At 50.6% G+C, this 19,800-nt stretch overlaps 9 protein-coding genes across 9 annotated transcripts; 5 read left to right on the top strand and 4 right to left on the bottom strand.

Annotated features, from left to right (window-relative positions):
• Positions 1-81: 81 nt before the first annotated feature.
• Positions 82-2,202, bottom strand: VTN00DRAFT_6925 (uncharacterized protein; the record flags this gene model as incomplete). Its single annotated transcript, XM_069433615.1, has 7 exons — positions 82-133; positions 195-391; positions 452-1,221; positions 1,283-1,589; positions 1,704-1,721; positions 1,861-1,883; positions 1,983-2,202. 7 exons carry the CDS (start codon positions 2,200-2,202, stop codon positions 82-84), a joined length of 1,587 nt encoding a protein of 528 aa, XP_069286979.1.
• A 1,026-nt stretch (positions 2,203-3,228) lies between these two features.
• Positions 3,229-4,310, bottom strand: VTN00DRAFT_6924 (uncharacterized protein; the record flags this gene model as incomplete). The annotated part of the gene is made up of 5 exons (XM_069433614.1): positions 3,229-3,381; positions 3,438-3,548; positions 3,609-3,773; positions 3,847-3,931; positions 4,018-4,310. 5 exons carry the CDS (start codon positions 4,308-4,310, stop codon positions 3,229-3,231), a joined length of 807 nt encoding a protein of 268 aa, XP_069286978.1.
• Positions 4,311-5,607: 1,297 nt separating this feature from the next.
• VTN00DRAFT_6923 (uncharacterized protein) lies at positions 5,608-7,004 on the bottom strand (the record flags this gene model as incomplete). The annotated part of the gene is made up of 2 exons (XM_069433613.1): positions 5,608-6,878; positions 6,932-7,004. The coding sequence occupies 2 exons, from the start codon at positions 7,002-7,004 to the stop codon at positions 5,608-5,610; spliced, it is 1,344 nt and encodes a 447-aa protein (XP_069286977.1).
• Positions 7,005-7,587: 583 nt separating this feature from the next.
• Positions 7,588-8,640, top strand: VTN00DRAFT_6922 (uncharacterized protein; the record flags this gene model as incomplete). The annotated part of the gene is made up of 5 exons (XM_069433612.1): positions 7,588-7,635; positions 7,938-8,023; positions 8,221-8,228; positions 8,369-8,482; positions 8,618-8,640. The coding sequence occupies 5 exons, from the start codon at positions 7,588-7,590 to the stop codon at positions 8,638-8,640; spliced, it is 279 nt and encodes a 92-aa protein (XP_069286976.1).
• A 672-nt stretch (positions 8,641-9,312) lies between these two features.
• On the top strand, positions 9,313-10,430 carry VTN00DRAFT_6921 (uncharacterized protein; the record flags this gene model as incomplete). Its single annotated transcript, XM_069433611.1, has 2 exons — positions 9,313-10,140; positions 10,308-10,430. 2 exons carry the CDS (start codon positions 9,313-9,315, stop codon positions 10,428-10,430), a joined length of 951 nt encoding a protein of 316 aa, XP_069286975.1.
• An 857-nt stretch (positions 10,431-11,287) lies between these two features.
• Positions 11,288-12,229, top strand: VTN00DRAFT_6920 (uncharacterized protein; the record flags this gene model as incomplete). Its single annotated transcript, XM_069433610.1, has 4 exons — positions 11,288-11,484; positions 11,540-11,609; positions 11,681-12,122; positions 12,180-12,229. 4 exons carry the CDS (start codon positions 11,288-11,290, stop codon positions 12,227-12,229), a joined length of 759 nt encoding a protein of 252 aa, XP_069286974.1.
• A 675-nt stretch (positions 12,230-12,904) lies between these two features.
• Positions 12,905-14,332, top strand: VTN00DRAFT_6919 (uncharacterized protein; the record flags this gene model as incomplete). The annotated part of the gene is made up of 6 exons (XM_069433608.1): positions 12,905-12,991; positions 13,061-13,683; positions 13,748-13,916; positions 13,978-14,076; positions 14,179-14,234; positions 14,308-14,332. 6 exons carry the CDS (start codon positions 12,905-12,907, stop codon positions 14,330-14,332), a joined length of 1,059 nt encoding a protein of 352 aa, XP_069286973.1.
• A 585-nt stretch (positions 14,333-14,917) lies between these two features.
• VTN00DRAFT_6918 (uncharacterized protein) lies at positions 14,918-16,637 on the bottom strand (the record flags this gene model as incomplete). Its single annotated transcript, XM_069433607.1, has 3 exons — positions 14,918-16,061; positions 16,124-16,321; positions 16,387-16,637. The coding sequence occupies 3 exons, from the start codon at positions 16,635-16,637 to the stop codon at positions 14,918-14,920; spliced, it is 1,593 nt and encodes a 530-aa protein (XP_069286972.1).
• Positions 16,638-19,241: 2,604 nt separating this feature from the next.
• Positions 19,242-19,794, top strand: VTN00DRAFT_6917 (uncharacterized protein; the record flags this gene model as incomplete). The annotated part of the gene is made up of 1 exon (XM_069433606.1): positions 19,242-19,794. A coding segment is annotated over one exon (553 nt), but the record flags the coding sequence as incomplete, so codon positions are not given.
• Between the last annotated feature and the right edge of the window lie 6 nt (positions 19,795-19,800).

Genomic DNA, 19,800 nt, shown 5'->3' with positions numbered 1-19,800 from the left:
ACACGTAAATCAAATCCCACATGACCATAGTTCGCCGTTATATGCTTGAAAATATTTAAGAGGAAATAAAAGCGCATAGTATTATCTTTTCCTTCGTTGAGTTGGCAGGAAGTTTCCAACAATGAGTGAAGGTCTAAATCAAGGTGTCAGTACGAAAACATTCAACCGGCTGAGAGAGGTTGTGGTATACTGACATGTTATGCGTGTCGCGGCGGATTGTAAACGAGAAGCAACATGGGATTCCCTGGCCGGGTGTGTTGCTGTACGGATTCTTCAGGGTGCAGCTCGTGAGCATGGCTTTTTGAGTGCTATCAAAAGCGATAGCACCAAACTTTTCCCAGTAGCTCACAAGCTGATCCTCTACAATGATCTCGTGGATCGCGAGCTTGCCCTGAAAAGAACAAACCCCGTTAGCAGGATTTCTGGACAAGGGAGGAAAATTTTCACTCACGTCTCTCAGGGCCTCAATAGGAACGTCGATAAGCTGTGCCATCTCTTTGTTGCCCCTGAAAATCTCGCCAGTACGTCTCCAGCAGCAAGCTGGGATGGCCATACTGGCAAAGACTCGATCGTATTCCATCAGGCTTCGCTCGAACCACATTTCTACGAGCACAAGCTCAATATCCGTAAGGCTCTGCATCCTTTCGCGGAATTTCGGACGGAACTTGTCAAGCTGACGAAGTATCTTTTGCCGTGACGCTGGTTGCATGTGCTGTTCCATGTATTGGTTCAACCTGGCGTATCCCTTGACATAGTTGAACGGTTTCAACATCCCGGCATCATACTTGGCCTTGAGAAGTTTGTTCATCCGTTCTTCCGGAGGATCAGTTCCCGACGGATCGGCTGCGGTCATGTAGTATGTTTCTCGGGCTTTGTCGGCGCCTACGGTGCCCACCGTGGGGCTCGGTCGTTGAATAGAGCTACCCTGAGCATTCTGGTTCTGGGCTGGTGGCGCAAGCTGCGACTGCTGGAGGAACGCCGAGTTATTTGTGCCCAACGTTGTAGCCATGGAATTGATCAAGGACGGATCATTGTAGATCCCCTGAAAATTGTCACCCTGGTACATGTTGGCGTCATCCAACAAGCTGTTGCTGAGAAAGTCGCTGAGCAGGTTATACTCGTTGGTAACTTCAGGGGCATTAAACATGTATGAAGGATGGAAGGGGTGTATGTCCTGGAATGGGTTCTGCCCTCCAAGTTGCCAGTCGTTGTAACCAAGGACTATAAAAAGGAAATGGTCAGCCCAGCAGGACAGCTGATAATAGAAGCATTTGGGACTCACGTTGCTGCGAGCTTGCATCTAGGCCTTGACTCGAAGCAGAAGATATGTTTCCAGGCTGCATGGACTGTGTGGCAGTAACCGTTGAGGGTGGCAGGCGCATGGCACCGTCAGCGAGCAGCTGCTGGCAATTGCCATCTGGCATGTCGATATTCCTAGGCATGCCTTGTGCGTTGGCAAAATCATTGGCCGACGAGCCCTCCTCCTCCGCGTTGGAGTGTTCGCTTCGAGCCCGCTTCGAAGGCTCTCGGGGCTCGTCATGGCAAAGATGGCCGATATTGCGTTTTATACAGCGTGTACATGGCCGTTCCTGAGCAGTTTCCCAATCCAGTCAGTGATCAATGTCCGGGTTTGCCTCGGAAGGGCGGCAGCAGTGAGTTCTTTTTGTGAGGGGTGCGGGCGAGGTCTAGGAAGAGGGTCGTACCGAATCGCAAGTCATATGCTGTCCGACATGAACGAGTTCCCTACCGTCAGCAACGCAATCCTCATATTACTCTGGAGGTCCAGGGCTGTCACGATGCGCAAAGGTCCAGATTATATGCGCTCAAGGGCACCGGAGGAGAGGGAACGATGCTGCTCACCGAACGCCGGCAGTAGACACACGCTGCAAACGCGGGCAACCAGGTCAGCAACATGTCTCGTCAAACTAGGCCCAGAAGGAGGACCGGATCGTAGCTAGCTGTTATTGCCATTCCATCCTTACCATGATTGACCTTGCGACGTTTCTTGGGGCTCGAGTGCGTCTGGGCGGCTGCACCCTCAGCCTTAGCAGCTGGCGACGTCTGCATGCTACTCTTGGCGTTTGTCTCCTTGGACGAGGCATCGCCGTCGTTCGATTTGGTTTTGGTCGTCTCTGCTGCTGCTACATTGTTCGTTTCACCCCCCGCAGGCGGGGGCGCCTGCTCAGCGCTTGCCTCAGTCATCGACCGGTCGAGGTACGGATCAGCCGCAAGCCAAGTCGCGTGCGTTCAGCGCCTTGTCGTGGTCGTTGTTCGTTTCACAAGGTGGCGCGTTGGAAGGGCGCCCACAGACATAGAGATCCGGTATCACGAGCAGATCACGGCGGGGAGAGGAGGAATGGCGGATTGCAGTGTGAAGCGGTACTTGATCTCGAGACGTCCTGCGCCGGAGCGGAACCTTTGACGCTGGGTCTGCTAAGCGCGTATTTTCCCGAGTTCGCCTCCGCATTTGGGGCTGACGGCGAAGAACCTTTCGTTCGGGATCCAATCGACAGAACGACTCGGCTCTAGCCACTTCTCCACATGAAGCTATCGACCTCGGGAAGCTTCACGATATCGGGATCCCCAGCTGCTCTACTGCTAGACCTCGTGAGGGGGAAAACGCTCATGCAAGGCACATCATCCAGCATGCATCCTGCCTTTGTCGAAGCACAAGGGATCTCAGGTTGTCGAGGAGGGCGCATGTTGAGCGACCAAGCGCAGAAGAACTACGAACCGTTTTTTCTACTCTAGACGTCAGGGAAGTTGCGGTTCAGCAAAGATATCAAGCAGGTGCATCATAGTGAGACAGGCCAATGATAGCCTCTACAATCCAGTCCGCCTTTCTTTCGATACCCTAGACTGCTTTGCAGCTAGATCGGACGTCCTGCCCTATAAGCTATTTAGGGACTGTGTTCCAGCTCAAGTTCATAGATATTCCCATCCCAACTGCCATCCGCCGTGGCACGACAGATGCAAAAACCACGCACAGCTTTATGCAGCCATCCGGACAACCCGCCGGTACTACCTCTTCGGAGCGGGATTATTGTTTCTAACGCAAGCCTGGACCGGACCGTACGGATCGTATGTAGCCAGCCACATTCTGTGATGTCGTCCTCCTTTAGGGGCATATACCATCGGTCACCACCCGCCGGCATTGCGATTAAGGCGCCGAACGTACACCAAGGATAAGCATGATAAATCATTATATACACCGTCATTAGCGAACATTCAATCCGTGGGTATCGATAGAAGATCTAGAGCTGCTCGCGATCGGATGATCGCGTCTCGTAAACCGGCCAGTGGAGCCGTGTTATTCTGCATCGACTGCAGGTGGCCATTCAACTGTTTTATTAACGCTTGAAGCTCTGGATCAGGATCGTACTAGATCAAAAGGTTAGCATGTTGCCATTTTCACTGACAGAGAACCGATGCCATACATCACACAATGCTACGCCGTCAGTCTTGACCTGGCCTGCGAACTTGCCCAAGTTCTGGTCGTTACTGCTGGATGATGATAAATCATCTAGTTGTCGAAGGACGGGATGTTCCTTGTCATAGACGTCAGCTATGTATGTCATCACGGTTAACAGGTTGGCCACCCTGCGTACGTTCTTCATCTGCCTCTTCCTCTCCGCTTCGGCCCTCTTAGCATTCCTCTCAAGCTCCTCGAGTCGTTTCGTCTCTTTGGCAAGCAGCGCTTCCTCCCTCTCAACTTCTGCCTTCAGAAGGTCGACACTATTTGTCACCGTGGCCAACTGAGCCTCCAGCGAGCGCTGTATTCATTACCTTGTTAGCCAGTCAACTCCAGCAAAACCAGAACAGAACAGAAACAGAGATGCCACCAACATTCTCATCCAGCGCAGCCTCGTAGTCAAAATTCGCGTCCTTCGTAATAGGCGGAAATGGCATACGAGGAAGCCGTTTCCCGAGACTAGAAAGAAGAACAGCCAACACAAGTCAGCCTGACATTCAAAAGCCAGCAAATCCGTCAATCCGTAATAAAAGAGACATCTATACTTCCTCACCACAGCCCCCACCGCGGTCTGCGCCTCAATCCTCCTGCGCTCATCACGATGCCTCACGATCACCGGCCTTTCGAGCGACTTGAACATATCGCGGACTTTCTCCTGCACCGGCTCCGGCAGCGTCGTCCATTTCGACTTGATCGTCCGTTCGGAGACATGTCGGACACGAGGCTTCATGTACGCGAATCGCTTGTTGTCGTGGGATCTTCCTCTTCCTTCGTCATTATCTTTATTGTTATCATTTTCGTGGGAATCGCTGGGCCGCTTGCGTTTCGTTGCGGGCATTTCTGGTCGTGCTTGCTTGCGCTTGGGGTCTTGCGACGCGTCGCGATTGATTAATCCGCGGGCAGAATAAGAATTTAGGTAGTAGGGCGGTCTGTCGACAATCAATCTGACCGAGGAGGGACGACGGATTGGAAGTAATGTTATCTTAGAATAAGCCGTACCTGCTAGAATGCCGTAAAGTACAGTAGAGGACTTGAAATTTGAAACGCGTCGGCTGCGATGATGCCAGAGCCCCAGGCCCGGGCGGCCCTAGGTAAGGTTCCACGTTACCGCCGCAGATCCATAGCGCGTGGAGGCTGGTCCCGGGCGCCGGGCGAAAAAAAACAGGCAACCAGCTTATTTGCGGGGTTTGACAGCCCCCAACTTAAGAACGCCTGACATGCAGAACGGTGGAACCATTGCTGATCTCCTTGGCGACAAATGGTACAGATTGACGAAAAGTTATCGACGGATTTGTAGTTCAGTAGCTCCCATCCGCTATCTGCGAGTACATAAGATGCTGTTATCGTGTGTTTGGGTGTAATCTGGGTTTTTCCTACCTATCTTCACTAGGTGGTTAACCTCAACCATACCAAGACTCAAGAGTGTCCGATCTGCCGCGATCCATGGATTTGAATACTGATTTACAAGAATCCTTACTATGCCATTGTCCCAGAGCAACAGAGTCGACAGCCCTGACATCGTTCATGATAGGGGCACACATAGTATTATTACTATCGTGTTCTATTAATACAAGTAACGGATTATTAGAGCCGAGAGAAATATGATTGAGCCTGTTAAGATCCAAGCTTGGATCACTTCTTTTTGGCATCTCAGCTATATACGTAGATGTACAGACCAACGGGAACAGAGCTGTTGCAGCTCAAGAGAAACAAAAGTATCAGGTTAGAATTCAAAAAGGATATCAGTGGAAGATCGTAAGAAACTATCCACGAGAAGATAAATTGAGCATCCGATTTGCTCTTCCCTCCGTTCCCACTATGAACAGAAGAAACATGGCCAGGGAAAAAGGAAGTCGAATGTTGCTTCTCAAGTATCCCGTATGGATTGATCGTGACGCGTTGCTCTGCCCCCCAAAAGAAAAAGACCGCATCCCATATGCTTCGCGAACTCGAATGCATCAGATAAACCGTATGAAAAACAAGAACAACAGAAAACACCCATCTGTACGCCTGCCTATGTACCTGCTGTTGAACTGCTAAACCGTGTGATTATACAATGGGATATCTCATCGAACCAAAAGCCGGAAATCGAAGAAAAGCAGGTTAATGGAGAAAATAGGGAGGTTCAGCGAAGGTCATCGCGACATGGCAAGCCCATCCATAGCTTTCAACTCTGCTAGCTGGGCCTTGAGCATCTCATTCCCGCGTAATATATCCTCCAGCCAGTCCGCGGCTTGGACAAGAATGGCGCTCTTGCTGAACCCGCCGCTCCTGAGCTCAGGAACGAGTGAACACAGTTCTTCAAAACCCTGCTTAATGAGGTTTCGTCGCTTTTGTTCTGATAGGATGTGGTTTGTGCGTTTCTGCTCCTCTGTCAAATTCTCTCTCACTGGTTTGTTTCCATGTTGCAGTTTCGGTTTGCGCGACAGAGTGTCGTTGGAGGAACGTCGTGCTTTCGCACTACTGGACCCTTTTGATTTTTTAGAGTTCGGCTTTAAACCACCCATGTCATAATCTTCATCTTCTTCCTTCATCTTCTGTCGCTTTCTCGGTTGCGATTCGTTTCCAGTCTCATCTCTGTCACCGTTGCGCAAATTGTTATATAAATGGTGACCGTTCACGCCAGCACGGTCCCCATTTCGATCGACCGTGTTCGGACTTGGAGCGCGTGTATTGGCCGCGCTACTTTGAGGTTCGAGACATTCCAACTTGTCGAGCAATTCTTTGGTGCGTTCCTCCTCATTTGGTTGGTTAGGGGGGGCCAGGTAACCTTGATCCATGAAAGCGACATCTGAGCCCCAGCGGAGAGTCCTGACTTTCGCAGAAGTTTGTTGATCGAGCACAGGCTGTCGTACGTCAAAGAACATGGAGGTGTGAAGACCTTGGGGCAGAGGTTTACGAGACAGCTGTGGGCTCGAATCTTTTGAAAGCCGGTCACTTGGTGGTAGATTCTTGACAGGCCCTTCCACAGTAGAAAAGTTCCCATTCACGCCCGTAAACGCGTGGTCGGGGAACAGCTGGTGGGTAAATGTGGACCCAAAGCTCCCTCCGTTCATCCCGAGCATAGAAGCTGCCGCAAGTATATCCGAACTGGTGCCCATGTCATTGTTCATCGAAGTAATGCGTTCTCTTCCCATGCTATGAGGTAGTAACGAGGGCTGAGACAGTGATGTCGTGGATCCCTCAAACGTCGGCGGAAGCTCCTCTGGCCATTCGATATTGAAAGTCCCAGACCCTTTACCCTGCTGGGGGCCGCCGAACCAGCTGTCACTGGCGTCTAGTTGTGTGGAGTTCATGGTGGTAAAGAAGTTGTCGAGCATGCTGGATTCGTCATCGTCGAGAAGCGCCGGCCCGGGTGGAGCGGGAGCGGGCTCATACGGAGTATCCTGTGGGGAGAAAAAAGAGTCTGTAGGTGCCGTCAGCAACTATATAGAAGGGATTGACTCTGGGAGGACATACATCCAAAAGGGCCAGGAGGAGGAGAAGACGCTCTTGCGCGTCCATTGTGGACGTAGGATCTGCTCAGGTTCATCGCGCAAGGATTGGACGAAAAGGCGGAGAGAAGAGATCACGAAATGATTCTGAAATGTTCAGTACTCTGAATCTCGAGAACAAAACGACGCCAAGGCAAAAGCCACCATCTCTTTGTCGACCAGCGGGGCAGGGCTTCAGTGAAGAGCCTGGCTGATCTCGTATCCTTCCCAGGAGTCAATTCCCAGACATACTATTTAAGAAAGGTCAAGAGATAAACCCGGGGTCGAGAAGGACGGACTGCGCGCAAGCGGCTGAGCTGAGGCAGTCACCTCACAGGTATTCTTGTGTATGCGCGGGGGCGCAGACGACCGTTTGTTAGACGCGGGCCGGGTTGTTGAAAGTAGGAGACGCTTGTGACTGGAGGGCAGAGTGGGGTCCGGGGAAAGTGCTTAGGCGTTCTCCCACGCGCGATTTCTAACGGTCGAAGTGAGATCTCACCCAGATAACGAGCGTCGAGGATAAGGTCATTTCCAAATCAGATGAGATGTTTGGACGGAGCAGAGAGGTCGCAGAGGGTGGTGGGGAGAGTCTGGTCGTGCTCGGTTTCTCTGCTGTCTGTTCTCCAGGCCTGATGCGATCACATGCAAAATTTCGAGCTTGCTCCAAAGCAGCATGCTTCGGCTGGTCGCGTGACGTAACCACGATACGAAAATTACCAAACCTACCCGGGCAAACCGCGCCTCTCCAGAGGGTCACTGTCTACGGTAACTTACAGGCCGTACACGGTAGCAAGTCACCGCGGTCGACCGTCGACGTGCCTTCCGCCAGCAGGGCGGGAAAACACCTGGACCTCTTCTCCGCTCGAGCAGAACTCCGTGCGCACCTCGTCGTATTCTTGTTTTAGCATCACCGTTGTTGCACCCAGCTTCTCTGTCCTATGGCAAGTCCCTGTCTTTGCTTGCGGTTCCACACACGTGCTGTTGCGCGATAGTTACTCCGTACGGTCGTCGACAACTGCTTTACCCCTGACCCAAACCCAAGCTTGAACGACTCCCCTGTCTCTGGATTGGGACCGAGGTGAGCAAAGGTCGACGGTCGAATCGCCACGCCTGTCCAAGTCTTCGGGTACTCTCCGTAGCGAAGCCAATAAAACGGAGTAATTCAGGAAGTATTCCGTTGACCCTGGGAGCTGAGCACCCTGCAATTGGTGCTTTCCGGCTTGTCTCGAACTATATCCTGTGTCGCGATTCTATTTTTTGCTTTGTATTTTGCAGGGAGCGAGGTATGTTGATGTACTGTTTATAGTTTGTTTTCGGCAAGCGGGTTCTTCCGGAACGCTGTCTACTGTACTGCTTCTTACGGTGTTCCCTTTCTCTACCGCATTCGTGTTGCATACACCGAGCCTCACCTGACATTCTCCAGGATTGTCTTGTTACATTTGCGCCTTGCCAGGCTGGATATGGTTTGAGGATGCACTATGGACCCGCCGTTTCTGCCAAGTCCTGAGGAAAACCTCGACGCCCGGATCATCAAACCGTAAGTGTGCCTATATACAACTTGATCTGGATCCCTTGCACTCCCAGTTGGCCTAAATCATCAAGCGTTGTTCCCGTGCCCGTCATTACCGTAGCGTGTGTGACTAACTTAAGACCTCTGCGCGAGCATCTCTAGCATCCTTCGAGCCTATGCTCTAGGTTATTTATCCTCAACTTCCCCTAGAGTTATATCATGGCTGCGATTGCTCCGGAGAAAAGACCTGAGTCATAAGCAGAAGGCTCAAGAGGTATGTAGTTCAGGTGTCCAAGTGTCTTTTTTTGACCTCTATCTGTCAGACGAATATGCCTTTCGTTCAATATGAAATCAATGGAGCTTGTGCCCTTCCTCATGCTTGTTTGATTTCATTTTCTGCGTCTCGGACAGTTCTCTTTACGTTATTCATGAGTGGCTCGCCTTGGAAACGCCCTGTCGCAATGTGTAGTTGACAAAAGCTAACGCGCGTTTGAAAAAAGCTGGCCCGAATACTAGGGACTGCATTAGGATTCAATAGATTTCCCTCTTTCTGTGCCCTTCTTGTTGGTGGCTCGACACTGATACCTGTATTGCTTTACCGAGTCTACAAATCGGTCCTTGCCAGTTTTGGGCTCAAAGGTCACTTGCCCGCCTCTCCAGCTTTGGCACGTCTTGTACGGTTCCTTTCCATTTTCATTTCCTCCTGGTTTAGCTTCCAGCTTCTCAACAGGAAGCGTGATGGCTTGCGTAGTCTTGGTGACAATTCAGATCATCGCACTGCAAAGAAAGATGATGATTTGACAGAATCTGGAAGACAGACAGGAGAGAGGAGCGCCCCTGAATTAGCTGGGAAGACGATGGATCTCACACTCTTTGCATTTACTCGCGCACTGGACGTGATCGCATGCGTAGCGTGGGACCGCTGGCGACGTCGAAGGAAAGCGCAGAATCGTTGGACCTTTGCGGAATCCCTTGTTTCACAGCTTGCAGATGCCGGTGTATTCGCGGCGAGTGCAGCGACTGTGATGTGGGCATGGTTCTATCTTCCAGAAAGACTTCCTCGTTCCTATGAGAAATGGATCGGGGAGGTGGCAAAGGTCGATTCACGGTTGATCGAAGCCCTTCGTCGAGCCAGGAGAGGAGTGTTCATATATGGAAAGGACACTGGTCAAGCTCCGTTGCTCGAATCCATGTGCAAGGACTACAATTGGCCTATAGAATGGGGCGACCCAGCGAAGACAGTACCTATTCCCTGTGAAATGGTACACATGGGTTGTGGCCCCAACTGTGAGATCCACGCCGCAAGTCGCCTTGCACGAACCTTCAAGTTCGGCTGCGCAACATATCTTCCGCTCCAACTTGCACTCCGGCTTCTGAGGAAGCGGTCACTGCGTGTCATAATCCGGGCTACAAAAGACGCAATGCGGTCCTCTGCGTTTCTCGCTGCTTTCGTGAGTATCTTCTATTATTCGGTTTGTCTCGCGCGGACACGATTAGGACCTAAGATCTTTGATGCAAAAACGGTTACACCGATGATGTGGGACTCCGGTCTGTGTGTAGGAGCGGGATGTCTTCTATGCGGCTGGAGCATCCTGGTCGAAAACGCGCGAAAGAGGCAGGAGATTGCATTGTTTGTGGCACCCAGGGCGGCGGCAACTGTGTTGCCCAGGCGGTATGATAAAAAGGTATGATTCGCTCAGTCCAACGTTGAGGCACAACGTTGTAGCACATTGGTCCAACCAGAACCCAAGTTTAGAGTTTCCCTTGTTTTTCGCACCCAAATTTAACTGGACTGCGAAATCGTCCCCATTGCAACTAAGGTCAGAATCGCTGACAATGCTTTGTGATGTAGTACCAATACCGGGAGCGGTGCGTTTTCGCGCTCAGCACTGCCGTCGTTCTGACTTGCCTCCAAGAACGCCCTGAGATGGTCCGAGGTTTCTTGGGCAGGATCATGACTAATGTCTTTAAATGAATCAATGTGGGTATACCTTACTTAACTCCGATCAGTCTGAAATGAAATGTTGAACGGGATTAGGTGTTCTTTCATTAACCTAACGAGGGCATCAAAGCAGGCGTACAGATGGCAGACTGGAGCATGGTGTTTACGGTCGTGTGCGTGCTTTTCATTGTCACCATATGCGATCTTATTACTAAATTCCTCGGCACAGAAGCAGAGGCTCTGTGTTCTATTATTAATACGAATCTGGGAGGTGGATGCCAGTAATGGCCCCTCCTTGGTTCTATTCAATTCGTGTATGAATATCCAAATTGACGGATTCTGCTATCTTCCTATTGTGAAGTTTGAAAGTGAATCTTATCACCCTTCCCCGTTATCTTTGGATGGTTTAACTGTGCAGAGAGACGGTCTACTAGACAAACCCCGATCTGTAGAGATCAACCTAATACCTATCGTCAGCAATGGAAGTTTAACACTTCTCACCACAGATTCGCCACCAGCACTATATGGATTACGTACCCTTGCAGCTTTCCACCCTGCAAAGAAAATATATGTTAAGTGTATCTGTATCACCACTCCCGTTGTAGCTGTCGGTGAATGATGTAATTGCCTTACTTGAGCGCCTTGTGCCAAAGAAAATTTCATATGATCTCGTTCAGCAGTACAGTGTGTATATTAACTGCATTTGTTGTGTCAATGAATGGCCAACTTCCACTGCTCTGGAGAACTACTTTTTGCTTACAAAGTTACCCAGATGCATACAGTACAACACCGCCAAGATATGATCACGTGTCGGAGGGGCGGCCTCTTGTCCGAATCTCCGCGCAGAGAGCTCCTCCGAAAAGCTTCGAAGGTCTTACAATCAGTCAATTATGGTGCCTCGCATTGTTCATTCATGGGGACGATGTTCCCCGTGCCGGGGCATCGCTCAATTACCAGCTTACATATGCGAGGGACGAACTCAAGCGCCGCGGAGATGTTTCTCAACGAACCCTACTCTCCGGCAGCAGACTGCTTCGTCTGCGCCATTCAACACACCGCAGTCTCTTAAAAGGAATAATTCTACTTTGTGAGTGTCGATTTTGTTTTTCATTCCTAAGGTGGAATTTCTGACCAATCCCTAGGTATTATACAGTTAGTCTCATTATGGGAACTCTCGCTCTTGCTTATGGCTCTGTCCCTCTTTACAAAATGGTAAGCTGAATCATGCTTTCCTCTTTGGCTGCCTCACTATAAACTTGAAGCTAATGCTCTGTGTATTATAGATATGCCAACAGACTGGCTGGGGTGGACAACCTGTATCTACCCACCGTGTTAGCGATGGTGACACCTCGGAGCGAGTGAAACCTGTGACTGACGCCCGTCGCCTCCGGATTACATTCAATGGCTCAGTGTCGGACGTGCTACCATGGAAATTTACACCCCAGCAGCGCGAGGTCCGTGTCCTTCCAGGCGAAACCGCGCTGGCATTTTACACCGCGACGAACAAGGGCCCCACGGACATCATCGGCGTCGCGACCTACAGTGTCACCCCCGCGCAGGTAGCTCCATACTTTAGCAAGATTCAATGCTTCTGTTTCGAGGAGCAGAAGCTGAATGCGGGCGAATCCGTGGATATGCCCGTCTTCTTCTTCATCGACCCGGATTTCGTGAAGGATCCGACCATGCGGGGAATTGACACGATTACACTGTCATATACGTTCTTCAGTAAGCAAGCCCGTTGCAAGATGTTGTCCCGTATAATAGCTAACGGAGCGATAACAGAAGCGCGATATGATGACAACGGGGTGTTGAAGCCGACACCGTCGAACTGACGACGGTATTACCGTATTGAGGTTGACTCACAGACATACAGCATCGCCATGCGTTCCGCAACTGGATCGTATGGGGTATTTTGATAGAACATTGTTTCCCCGATGGCTGTGATCAACATCGAGTCTGCGCCGGAGCTGCTTACAATGCTAGGTTTAACAGTCAAAAATCGTCCCACTCAGCATGGCTGCCAGAACATGCCAGACTGAGTGTGCTCTATTTTATTTTGGATGGAGATCTCCGCTTTATGATATACCATTTTCAGTACGAAGAAGCTGAAATGTATCAACATTTGCCGGGCTGTGCATAAGGGATATATGTATACTATGGGCTTACTGTGGGGTTACGTACGTGGCTCGGTTACATACAGGACATCAGAAAGAAAAAAAATCGATAAATGAACGGATGCTCCACGGAATTGGATTCCAACATCAATCTAGTAGCTCCTCATGTAGGCGATGCTGTTTTAGGACCAGATGAGAAGCTATCCGCCCGGGGTTTCCATCATCACGGGACTTGATATCGTGCACGGACCACTAATTAAGAGCGCGCGCGCCACGACGCGTTTCACGTAGGGCTTCGAAGGCCCAGATGCTCATGAGATCTACACTTCAAAGTAAAGCTTACAGGGTCTGCAAGTTTCTCCGACATAACTCGCAGTGTGTTGAAACGGCACAATGGCTCTATTAGTGGACAAATTACGACCAAGGACTTTGGATTCCCTTTCCTATCACCATGAGCTTTCTGCCCGCTTGAAGTCTCTGGTAAGCCGATAGCTCCCCTCCCCATGCGTCCTGTATCAAATATAGCTAAGAGTTTTATCTTTTACGCAGGCACAAAGCGGTGACTTCCCTCACCTTCTCGTCTATGGCCCCTCAGGTGCGGGCAAGAAAACCCGCATCATCGCGACCCTCAAAGAACTCTTCGGTCCGGGAGTCGAAAAGATCAAGATCGACGCCCGAGTCTTCCAGACGACCAGCAATCGCAAGCTCGAGTTCAACATCGTCGCCTCCGTCTACCACCTCGAGATCACCCCCTCCGATGTGGGCAACTATGACCGAGTCGTGGTGCAGGAGCTGCTCAAGGAGGTCGCGCAGACGCAGCAGGTCGATCTCTCCGCGAAGCAGCGATTCAAGGTTGTCGTGATCAATGAAGCGGACCACCTCACGCGGGATGCGCAGTCGGCGTTGAGACGGACGATGGAGAAATACAGCCCGAACTTGCGGTTGATTCTCTTGGCCAACAGCACTGCGAACATCATCGCTCCGATCCGCTCCCGAACCCTGCTGGTCAGGGTTGCGGCGCCGACGGAGGAGGAGATCTGTTCGGTGTTGAGGATGGCGGGGAAGAGGGAAGGCTGGACGGAGGTGGACGAGCTCAATAAGAGAATTGCGAAGGAGAGCGGGCGGAATCTGCGCCGGGCGTTGCTTATGTTTGAGGCTATCTATGCGCAGAAGTACGTTTCCGTGGTCATCGACATGCTGCTGAGATTTAAGTTAACACTTTATACTCGTCTCCAGTGAGAAAGTTACGGAAAATACTCCAATCCCGCCTCCAGATTGGGAAGCTTTGATCTCTGTGACGGCAGACGAGATCCTGGCCGAACGATCGCCTGCACGCCTATTGCAGGTCCGCGCAAGACTCTACGATCTCCTAACTCACTGTATACCACCGACTACTATCCTTAAGGTAGGGGATCCCGCTTGCTATCAGAACAAAAAATCATGCATATTAACTTGACTATCTGCAGACCTTGACATTCAAACTTATTCCCAAAGTGGACGACGCTCTGAAACCGGAAGTGATCAAGTGGTCTGCTTTCTACGAACACAGAATAAAACTGGGAAGTGTACGTATTTCTTGCGAGTTACAGCGCTTTATGTTTTCGATCCTCTGAATGAATCCAGTATGATTGTGATGGTCGCTAACGGTGGGGCCCCGGGTTATATAGAAAGTGATCTTCCACCTAGAAGCCTTTGTGGCTAAATTCATGCGCATATATGAGAGGTATGTTTCTGTTTTTTCATTGGAAGGTAAAGTCAAAATTTTTATAGATCGTTTCACTAATCTCAAACGACAGTTACTTGATGGGCATGGACTTCTAACCTCGGGATGAATGAAAACGAGTAATGAATTTGTGTACTGTACATTATGGTGTGCCGTGTTGTCTATCTGTCCGATCAGAACGGTTGTTTCGAGAAAAAAAAAAGAACAAAGACTTCGGCGGTTTCGAGTTTTCTTGGACTAGCATTTTTAATGCATGTTGCGGTGGCTGTCCGGTGTTTCTGTTTCTAATATAGATACTGGGATAATTGAATGTCAGCATTTGCAACTACAACCGTTCCTTCGATCTAGTCGACATTAGATAGATCATGCGTAGAGCCTGAGGTAATATGGGTCATGGATTCCTCAAAACTCTACCGGGGGGCGCTTACATTCAGCCTTTACGTTCGTTTTTCTGCGCTCGGTTGTTATAACTGTATTGTTTAAAAAATTAAACCGCTAACTTTCGGCACCTACTGGCCGAGAACAAACATGAGGGGAACCGAGACCATGCATCCATGCCGGGAACGCCAACATCTGTCATGAACATGAAAACTATGTAGCCCGCATCCAACCAGACTGAACCAAGAACGACAAATAGAAAGTATAAACAGTAAAATCTGCAGAAAATTTCGCTAGAGAGATCATCAGAACTCCATCCCCTCAGGTCCCCCAGCAGCCCCTTCGTCTCCCCGCTCTCTCTTCCCAGATCGCTCCTCCTTGATCAGACCGGCGATGAATGAACGGAAGTAGTCGACGTACGGCTTCAGTCTTGTCTTTTCGTAGTCCTGCAGCCTGCGGCCCCCTTTGACATCGGTGTCAAGATGGGAGCTACCGTTGCCCTCGACGACGGTGTCTGTGGCCCCGTTTCCAGCTCCAGGTGGATGCTCTGCATCGTACGCATCGATCTCGGACAGCAGTTCAGTGACCGTGGGCACGGAGAGCGGGTCGAACCCGTCGACTTTCCTTCCGTCGATGGGGACACAGACGCGACCAGTTCCTGGGTGCACGACGAACGGGCTTTTGAGCAGGTGTATCATCTTCTTGCTGACTTCGGAGTCGAGTCGGGGGTAGGTGTATTCGAGTACGATGTCCTGCTTCGCGTCCCGGAGAGCCGTCGGGTTCAGAGTGCTGCTCTTTCCCGTCTTTGCCAGCGCATCGATATCCGCCCATTTGCTGGTGCTGGGGCGGTCGGGCGCCGAGTCCCATTTCTTGCGCAACGCCTCGTTGAGCGTCTTGTCCGGGAGCAAGGTGAGGAGGCGATCCGCCTGCTCTGGGCTGAGGAAGGTGTCCTGGTCGACCAAGGTTGTCTGAGCGAAGTAGGGCTTCAGGATCTCGAGGCTACGGGAGACGTGTGGGTGCAGTGGCCGCTTCAGGTTCACTCTCTTACCGGCCTGTGCCCCTCCGCGCACGATTTCCAGGTAGTTGGCAATGGCCCTGCGCCTGTCGTCGGGGAGTTTGCGGGCTCGTGGGTCGCAGACCCAGGCGTGCGCACCACGACGACCTGAATACACCCACATGATGTGTTCAAAACCGAAGTCCTCGCGCAGTGCGGTATCCACGACCTTGATCGCCATCGTGACAAATGTCCAGCATTTGGCGCAGATGTTTGCCTTAGTACAGCAGCTACGGATGTCGTCGTAATCTGTCAGATCGATATCAAAGACCAGTTCCTTCGATACAGGCTTCATCTGACCGCCTCGTAGCGTTTTCCGGTCTCGTGGGTTCGTGCTGTAGACGGGGCCGATTTCGAAACGGGAAGGGTTCATCTTCAATATATCTTTGCGGAAGCTTCAGAGAACCCTCGTTAGTGCCACAGGCCGAGAGAAAGTGTTCGCAAGCACGGGACATACAGATCTGCAGTCGGATATGATTGATATCGTAAATACGCCTCGTTCTGCAACGTGAGAGCAAACTCTCGGTTTCCGAAGTCGGGAGAGGGTATAATGCCGTGGTTTAGCCATTGAAAGATATATCTGAAAGGGAATAGACGCTGGTAGAAAGCAAGCATGGTATCCGTATCAACTTTTGTAGGTGGAGGTGCAGATGCGCTGTGAAGGTCATTAATATCAGCTTGATGCTCCTAGACTTAGGATCAATGGGATTTCCTGCTTACACCGCTGGCTCTGCAGGTGGTGAGCTCTGCATCTTGCTATCCACTGCGCTTGAAGCAGGGAATTCATCATCGTCGTCATCATCATTAAATAGTTCCTCCAGCTTCACGCCTGTCTTTGCATTCTCTGACCCGTCGGCTTCGGGCTCCTCTTTGGCTCCGCCATTGGCCGAGTCCGCTGGAGGAGCATCTGGAAGAACCTCATCCTGATCCTCTCGCGGCGGTGAATCGTTAGGGGAGACGGAATGAGGCATATTGGAGGTGATTGTGTGTTATATCTTGCTGGCCGTCTGTCTGCTCACAATGGAGTCGGAGGATACTCGTTACATTTCCATTAACGCGCGGATGAACTCCGACGCGTCTCGTCACGCGTCCTGGCTACGGATACCAGCCCTAAACCCTAAATTCACATGACTTGTCACATGATTACTGACTGTTCTCCTGTCTGATTATATAATCAATCCTCTCCGGACTTTGAATCACCTCAGACGACAACGGCGTGGTTGAAAACGGACATGATTATGATAGATGAGACAAGGAACATGGATGTCTCATTATCTGCAACATTGCTGCTAACTCCATATTTGTGATGTGTATTTTCACACAGAATGCTCAATTGCACAAAATCGGTCTTTAGGCCCTGGAATGCCCATCCACTCCTGATTCTCACATTTATCAGGTGTTATGCAGCCTGCAACACCCAGCCTTCGCAGCGCAGATATGAGCTCGTTATCTGAATTGATTATTGCATAATCTGTTATTTTGATGCGATTTCTGGTTGCTTCCGGAAATCCTGCGATCTCGTCATCAACTCGAAGCGGACTGCAGCTGTTATCCTACTAATAACCTTGCCCTAGGCGTCCTTCCAGTTAACGAGCACTGCTCATTACTGCTATTAGCTAGACTCCTGGAGCGAGCTACTTTGTACTAGCTCAGCATTCCAACCAAGCTGTCAATCTGAGCTGCCAACTTTACGGCAGCTGTCGCTGTACGACCCACATTCCAGAGGTATTCGCTGCTACCAGCCCTGCGGCAGTCGATCTGACTAGTGGAGAACGGAGAAGACTTGGCGACTCAATGGCATAGAGTTGTCTTTGAACGTGTTCGAGCCTTCGACTTCCAAAATGAGGCGAATATTGCAACTGAGTCTTCGGTGATATCATCATCGGTTCCCACCCACCCCCTTTGGTTATTATTTGCATGGAAACCGTCTTCCTTTGAGGTTACCACCATTGGGATGTCCTCACTGGCGCTATACCTATTTTAATTTTGCAAGCAGCTGGGCTCTCGCCCATAGCCAGAGTATCTACCTGGACAGGATAGTTCTGTTCAAAAATATGGTTAATGGACTTTAAAACAGCAAATAGTCAGTTTCAACATTACTATTATGTTCAACCCTATCAACAAAAAACCCCTGTCGCATACGTGTGCCACTGGAACTTAGAATCTTCACTCGCTATCCACTGCCGAATGCGGAAATTCCTTGAAACCCGGAAGTTGTCGAGTCAATCTATTCTATTAATCTCTGGGGGCGTGAATAGGGTTCGGAACCCGGAGTACCATGTTCAAATTCAAATTCACCGCCTCTGCTCCCGTCATATTGTGGGGGCAGGGTGAAGATTGGAGCTGTTCGTTCGCTCACATTCTAAGTTTCAGAAATGTACCTGAAACGTTGCATCTTCGCCACTCGTTCACCAAGCTGCACGACTTCTTTGGACACAGACGAATAGTTCTGTCCTGACCAAAAAAAATTCAATGCATGCCATGCTCTGATTTGGGGGTTACCTTTAGCTATGGCATGGGCGTATGCCATACGTTGCATGTCAACCACGCTTTCTTCGTTCCAGCCTTTATCCCGCTTGCAGATATCCCGGCGATCCAGTCAAATTTTTCCTATTGCTCGTCATCTAACAATTTGAGAGCTTTCGCCGCGGTAGCACTTGAGAACTATTCCTGCTTTCGTCTAGCCTGATGGGTCTCATGGTGTTCTCGGCAACGTGCAGCAGATGTTGGATGCAATTCCATTTCTCATTGACATATTGCTAAATCCTACAGAGAAATGCCCTTAACGGACAATATCGAGGAATCAGTTAATGTGCACAGCATGGATCAATGAGGAATTTCCATATTCGACATTTTACTGTCCGTTGGGATAGGGAACTTGGATACTATATGCTTGCCTTATTCGTCTCAGGCCTCGAACTTACAGTGCCTTTTTCCCATTCAAACGGATTTGGCAAAGACACTGTACATGTGCCTGCCGCCAAGACTGGACTCCACTGATTTATGTCATGACGACATCTCAGTCAGCTTATGCAAGGCCATGTCTTGCCGAGTTCTTTTTTTACTAGACACTAGCCCCACGGTTCGGGGCCGTCAACTCCACAGTTCGGTCCGATGGTGAGCTGTTCTAGATAGGGTTGCAAAATGTGACACCAGAATATTCAACCAGCCTCCGAGCTGGCTATGACCGGAACTTTTCTAGTGCTGCCATTACATCGGTCACTTTCCATATCCATGGGCCACTTGTGCAATCTCTGTTTTCAGCCATTGATAGCATCTTACACAGGGGAATAGGCAGAACATCCACCTGCATGCAATGGATGATGGCCGGAAATCGCTCGTTTCCACTCTCGTCATGACATGGAGGGCCATGGCCTGGCCTTTGAGAACTATATAAGCCAGTCTCAAACCTTCCCTCTGCTGCCTTCCCATGCTCATCACGATCGCTCGAGCAGAAACAGTCTATCGTTATTACCACTCACTTGTTTCATTCGTTTCGTCTAAGACCCTTGAGGGTATACAGCAGTGCGAAGGCCTGATTTCTTGATCAGAGTTCTCACGACCCGTCGCACGTCATGGTCAAGGCAGCTGTTTCTTTTCTGGCACTTGCTGGTCCTGCCTTTGCCGGCGTCATCCAGGGACGTGGCCAAGAAAATGATGACTTTATCGTCCCAATCTCGTCCCTGATTCCGGACTTCAAACCGCCACCGCCAGCGAGCACTCCTTGGGATCATCATCCTGAGAACACTCCCTCTTGGGGTTACCACCAGCCTGAGAGCACGCCTTCTTGGGACCACCATCACCCCGAGAGCACTCCTTCCTGGGATCACCATCACCCTGAAAGTACCTCTTGGGAGCATCATCACCCTGAGAGCACTCCTGTGTGGACGACTACCAAGGAGCATCACCACCCTCCTCCACCAGTGAGCACTCCGGTGTGGACGTCGACCAAGGAGCATCACCACCACCACCCTGAAAGCACTCCGGTGTGGACATCGACCGAGCACCATCACCACCCGGAGAGCACTCCAGTGTGGACGTCAACCAAGGAGCATCACCACCCCACCCCCGGAGAGTACTCCTGTGTGGACGACTACCAAGGAGCATCACCACCCCCACACGGAGCCTGTTCCT

This window comes from Thermoascus crustaceus (genome assembly GCF_041956765.1).
Source record: "Thermoascus crustaceus strain CBS 181.67 unplaced genomic scaffold VTN00scaffold_4, whole genome shotgun sequence".
NCBI classification, from domain to species: Eukaryota; Fungi; Ascomycota; class Eurotiomycetes; order Eurotiales; family Thermoascaceae; genus Thermoascus; species Thermoascus crustaceus.
Note: the sequence above shows the minus strand (reverse complement) of the source record. Positions and strands in the feature narration are given on the sequence as shown.